The sequence below is a fragment of the Arachis hypogaea genome, chromosome 1 (assembly GCF_003086295.3).
Source record: "Arachis hypogaea cultivar Tifrunner chromosome 1, arahy.Tifrunner.gnm2.J5K5, whole genome shotgun sequence".
NCBI classification, from domain to species: domain Eukaryota; kingdom Viridiplantae; phylum Streptophyta; class Magnoliopsida; order Fabales; family Fabaceae; genus Arachis; species Arachis hypogaea.
The window spans coordinates 25,509,772-25,515,771 of record NC_092036.1 but is presented as its reverse complement, the minus strand read 5'-3'; the positions used below and the strand labels follow the sequence as shown (position 1 = coordinate 25,515,771).

The 6,000-nt window shown below is 36.0% G+C and overlaps 1 protein-coding gene across 2 annotated transcripts; it reads left to right on the top strand.

The window, feature by feature from the left end:
- Window positions 1–389: 389 nt before the first annotated feature.
- On the top strand, window positions 390–3,409 carry LOC112800960 (uncharacterized). 2 transcript variants are annotated; one of them, XM_025843429.3, is made up of 5 exons: window positions 390–573; window positions 694–786; window positions 880–1,566; window positions 2,037–2,396; window positions 2,849–3,409. In XM_025843429.3, exons 2-5 carry the CDS (start codon window positions 745–747, stop codon window positions 2,921–2,923), a joined length of 1,164 nt encoding a protein of 387 aa, XP_025699214.1. In that variant the 5' UTR covers window positions 390–573; window positions 694–744; the 3' UTR covers window positions 2,924–3,409. The 2 variants fall into 2 exon arrangements, with proteins under 2 accessions (XP_025699214.1, XP_025699221.1); XM_025843436.3 differs by having other exon boundaries at window positions 453–573; window positions 703–786.
- Window positions 3,410–6,000: the final 2,591 nt, after the last annotated feature.

The window sequence follows — 6,000 nt, the reverse complement described above, 5'->3', positions numbered from 1 at the left end:
AAAAAGTAAATATTAAGGATGGAATAATAAACATACTCAACTTTTCAGAAAATGTTATATATAATCAACATATATTACATAACTATACATTCAAATATTTCATATATATAACTTCCTCTTGTTGATTGAGTTGTGTCAATGTATTTATCAAGGATTTCTGTTGTTTTATACTAGCATATGTATTTATGTGGCAAATGAAAGAGAAGATTTAGCTAGAAGCCAAAGAACCCACTATTTGACCAAATACTCTCTACACTAGTGAAGACAGAGGAGCGCCCACCATTCAAACAATAAGAAAAATGAAAGAGAAGTAACAATCCTAGAAAATGGGATATGACGCATTCACACGTGGGTTTTATAGCCAAACGGGTATGAAGCGTGTTTGTCATACATGACTCATAACTCCTACGGTCACACACACACTCTTTCTCTCTATAAAAAAAGGTTTGCAAATTTGTTGCAACTTGTTCCCATTCCTTGAAAGAAACAAGAAACAACACCACCTTAACCACTCTCTTCATTATCATCTTCGCCTTCTTCTATATATTACTGTTACTTTTCGATCTAGTTAAGGTAACAACATCATCTTACACTTATTTCTTCACACTGGTACTCCACTTCAGTCTCCATCTTGGGATCTATTGAAACCGCAGCTATATATATATATATATTCTGAATTTATTTCCTCCTTAGCTTTTTCAGTGTGACTCCAATTAATTTCTAAGGAAGCAAAGATTATTAAAGATGATGCAAATCTCCTCCACCAACAAGTACTTGCCTGAATTTGTAAGCATCTTTTATTTTGGGTCAATGTTTTCATTTGTTGCATAAATCTGATGAAAATTTCTGACCCTTTAATTTGATTTGAGCTCTTCATAGGGAATGGATGAGTCGGTTTTCTTCCATAACCAATACCCAATGATGGATTCATCAACAATCACATCATCTCCATCACCATGGCCGCAGATTCTTGATGATATTGACTTCAACCAAATCCAAGAGTCCTTCTCTTCAGCTTCATCCCCAAAGAGCTACACCTCAAACAAGCGCTTCAACTCTTCTTCCGCTGCCGGAACCACCATGCCACAAAGCTCTTTCTCACCAATTGAAAGACCAACTAAGCAACAAAAAAATGCTTATAGCCATGGGATTAGTACTAATACCACTACTACTACCAGCAATGAATTCATGGTTCCCAAAGCTTCTTCCTCTTCTTCTTCCCAAATCATCTCGTTCGAGCAGCACTCGAACGCTTCTTCTTCGGTTGCTTCCTATAACCACCATCATCAGCAACTCTACAATAATAACCCTTCTTCAGATCAGGGTAACCATGTTTTGAGGCCCAAGACTGAGAGTGTGTGCAGTGAGAATTTGGATTTTGCCACTGTGGTTTCTCATGCTGATTACCTGAGTGGTTATGATAAGGCCAATAAAGGTTCCGCGGCGGCGGCCACCACCAGAAACCCAACTCAGGCCCAAGATCACGTCATTGCCGAAAGAAAACGAAGGGAGAAGCTCAGCCAGAGGTTCATTGCACTTTCCGCCATTGTTCCTGGACTCAAGAAGGTACTATTTTTATCTTTGCCTTAAATTGCACAAGTATCGCCTTTATTTGTTTGGAAGTACTAGTTTTACATACGAATACGAATATAGAACCATTGATAATTAATAGCATGATACATGAGAGTTGTTTCTACTACTAAAACGTTTAGAAACCATTTTTAATAATGTTCGTAGTTTTTAATTTCAAATAAAAATAAAATTTCAGCAAGGAATAAACTAGATTTCATCTTCTATAATTGAAATTTGGTGCATAAAATATATGTTATTAGGTCACCTCAAAATCTTTGTGAAATGACCAACTGATGAAGATTCGCAACAATAAGTCAAGAACCAAAGTCATGATCAATAATCTAGAATGAATTTCATAACAACTCACTTAGCTTTACTTAAACCGTGTAATTAACCATAAAATTACATGTATATAACATAATATATTTGAACATTTTTTTAATTATTCAATGGGTTTCATGCAGATGGACAAGGCTTCTGTATTGGGAGATGCTATCAAATATCTGAAGCAACTGCAAGAAAAAGTGAAGATTCTAGAAGAGCAAGTTGCTGAAAAAACCGTCGAATCCGCAATTTTTGTGAAGAGATCCATCCTCTTCGCAGAAGACAATGGATCTTCTTCGGAGGAGAACCCGGATCAGAAAATCCCGGAGATAGAAGCAAGAATTTCAGGCAAAGACGTTCTCATTAGAATCCACTGTGACAAACACAGTGGAATAGTGCCAAAAATAATCAACGAGATTGAGAAGCATGATCTCAGTGTTCAAAGTAGTAGCTTCTTGCCCTTTGGCAACAACTCACTTGACATCACCATTGTTGCTCAGGTAAATATAAATTTCAACTTCAGCTTAATTAATTTATTGTAGATGAATAATAATGTTCATTCATTAAATCAACTTCAAATTACAATTAGTTAGTTAATCACAAATAAGTAGAAATAATACCACAACTTTTGACTCAAAATATATAATTGTTCAATTTGGATATTTTTTTTACAACTTTAGATATTTTGAGGGTAAAAATTAAAATAGTAAGTAATATTTATTATTTTAATTTTTTTTATAGAAGTTCATAAAAATATTTCAAAAAATAAAAGAGACTCATATTTTTTATTCATAATTACATATTTAGAAATTTTAATGGAAAATAAAAAAATTGTAAAACAAAATCAGGCCTTAAATTAAAGAGCTTGAATTTTAATTATCATGATTTAATCTCTTGGATATATTTTCCCCTCCATTATAAATTTTCACCCATTAATTATTTTTTGTTACAGATGAAGAAGGAATGTACATTGACAGCAAAAGATATAATAAAAGGCTTAAATCAGACTTTGAAGCAGCTGAGTTGATATTGATGACTACACCAAAAATAATGAATAATAATAATAAGCTAAATAATTAATTTCACAGTAACAATTTTTTTCATCGCAGTGCTTTCTTTTTCTTCTGTGATATGTTGACTATTCTGGTGTACCTTAATTATTTCTCCATACACAGTTTACTTGGATCAGTGCTGAGTTCAACAGAGATAAAAGGCCAATGTGGTTTTTTTTTTGCGTAGTTGATATGTATAGAGGAATACTATATGGTAGGCTACGTTAATATACGCCCCACCACAATGGCATTTTCAATGTTCATATCTTAGCAACTTTATCTTTTTTTTTTTTTATGAGGGAATTTTTTAGAGGATTTGACTATTGTGATAGACCTCTTTATTCCCTCTTCCACGTTGTGAATTATAATTATAGAGCAGGCTGTGTTTTTGTATTGGTCCCATTTGTGTCGGTTTGTGCCTCTGTCACTTTTGTATAAAATTACTTTCAATATTGATTGGATATTGGGTACTCTAGAACCATTTAAAAAGATAAATTCCGTTCCAAAAAGATATCATGATTAAATTTTTGTTGACTATGTTTTAAAAAAAAAACGTTAAATTTTTATTGATGGCTCAGCCGTCGTAAAATTAACTCATCGAAAGAAAAAATTTTTCCAGCAAATTACCAAAGCTTCATAGTTTAGCTACGGTTTATGGTCGTTGGTAACTTATCATTTATGATGAGCCGTCAATAAAGCTGAGTGCGATGGACTAATTTATAGTATTGTTAATTTGTTATATATATATATATATATATATATATATATATAGGGGTGGATCTCCAGTACTTCAGGAGAACAATGAAACAATACATTGTTTGTTTATCCCAATCACTCTTTGTAACCATGAAAACGAGTGAGATTAAAGGGTCCGAGCAAAACTTAGCATTATAACATTGAGTCCCTTTTCCACTATCAGAAATTCCCATGGATCCTTTCCATGCCATTTTCTGATGAGCAGGATCCTCTTTTAGAGGCAAGCTCAGAGCATACTTTTATGGCACTGGATTGAGGAAGAAGGAAATAACACTAGCTAAGCTTTCAGAGAGAGAACGAGAATTTTAGAACAATTTGTAAGATAGAGGAAAAGTGGATATATTACAATGTTCATTCAAGTCTGCCTACAACTGGGGATGAGCACCTCATTTTATAGAGGTCTCTAGATAGAACTGATATCTCACGAAATCTAAACAAGCCTATCTTACAATGCCAACTAGAGGATAAGGATAAGCCTTATCTTCTAACTTTTCTGAGACATGTGACAAAAGTCACTTTATTCTAGCACACTTAATAATTATACATAGTGGGGCCACTGCTTTAATAAAGGGACGGTTTGAAATAGTCTTCTGGAAGGGTCCCATCTCCATCTGAAAAGGATGAATCAGAAGCTAGATTGGCAGTCCCTAAATTCATATCCGGGTCCTGTAGGTAGAGAAACGGGTCTTCAGTGTTTCCTTCATTTGGATCTTGGGCATCTTGCAGGTATGGGTCATATGGGTCTGATTTTGGGCCTTCAACATCATCAGCTATTCCTGCATCAACTCTGGTTGGGCTTGGTGGTAAAGCATACACCCTTCCATCTAGATCTTCAGAATTCAGATCTTCTTCAGAATTTCTGTTTGGAACATGTGTAGACGTGCTGGGTTGGTCTCTTGGTGCATAAAAAGAGTACTGTCCAAATCGATTGATTATTCCTGAAGTTATGAATCTGGACTGAAACTCCTGGAGGGTTATTGGTGGGACCTCTGATTGAAACGGGAGTCCCTCAATTACATCTTTTTCTCCAAATAGTCCAGGCTGCCAAAGTTTGCAAAGGTATTTAGTCAAGGCATTTAGGACTGTCTTTTCATCTGTAGGCCATATGGTAGAATACCCAACAATATCAACTTTGTTCATGGTATGTGCATTCACAGTATGTGCTTTACATTCTGTGAAATAATCTCTCTGAAGGGTGATAAAACAACAGAATTTCCGCTTTGCATCCCTAAAAAAGGCAAAAACTGCCCTTTATAGGTCAGGCCAGTGGGTTTGATATGTAATCCATGAGTTCTGAAGAATGCATCAAATCCAAACAAAACATCTTTGTCTGGAAGGTAGCTTCCCAATACTCTGAGCCAGGTGATCTGGCCTGCAAATATCTCCAATCCAATGGGCTGTTTAGAGATAAGATTGATGGTGAAGACTTCACTGTTGGCTGCTGTGAATGTCTTTGAAATAGGTGCCCACATTTCCTTTGGCAAAACATGTGGCCTTAAGACAGTGGCGCAAGATCCAGTATCTAACAATGCAACAGCCTTTGTGGGTTTGTCATAGATGGATGTCTTGATTTTTAGATCAAAATGGGGACGAGGAGTGCCATCAATCTGCTTCATTCCTAAGGATCCAAGATATCCAAGTTCTTCTTCTGGAAAATTTGATCCTTTAGGAATCTTTGTAGTAATGGAGGCTATGGGTGGTGCCAAGGAGGATATAGAAAAGATTGACCTTTTTGGTGGAAAGTCTTCTTCTGAATAAGAGTCTTGGAAAACATATTCAGTTTCCCCGTCTTTAACTTCTTGTTCTTCAAGTACTGATTCAAGGTCTTCTCCATCTTCAATGGAAGCTGCATCCATTAAGGATTGAAGCATCTTTATCTCCTTTGTCTTGTGGGGACATGACTTAGCAAAATGTCCTTACTTTCCACAGATGAAACATCTGTTTGACTTAGTCTGAGGTTTTCTTCTCTTGAAATAATGGTACTTTTGTTTCCTCCTTCCCCTTCTAAAAGCCCTTTGGTGGAATGCCTTGGTAGGCGATTGCCAATGGTTCTTTTTCTTGGTCTTACATTCACATGTGCTTGGCTCCTTGCATTTGATCTTCAAATAGGATTTGCTACATGCTCCTTTGAGTTTGCTCGAATTCTTGCTGAGCTGTTTGAACATTTGCTGCTGTTTGCACAATTTGTCAAGAGCGGGTAGAGCTAATTGGTATATTTCTCCAATGGTAGTGGTAGCCACTTCTTTGCGAAGAGCCATCATCATTCGGTGTAGCTCTGGTTGGAGTTCATCTGGCA

Excerpts from the sequence above, each read along its gene's own strand:
- LOC112800960 (XM_025843429.3), top strand. The coding sequence starts at position 745 with ATGATGCAAATCTCCTCCACCAACAAGTACTTGCCTGAATTT. Across the intron at positions 787-879 it reads ACAAGTACTTGCCTGAATTT|GGAATGGATGAGTCGGTTTT; the intron begins GTAAGCATCTTT and ends AGCTCTTCATAG. Across the intron at positions 2,397-2,848 it reads ACATCACCATTGTTGCTCAG|ATGAAGAAGGAATGTACATT; the intron begins GTAAATATAAAT and ends TTTTTGTTACAG.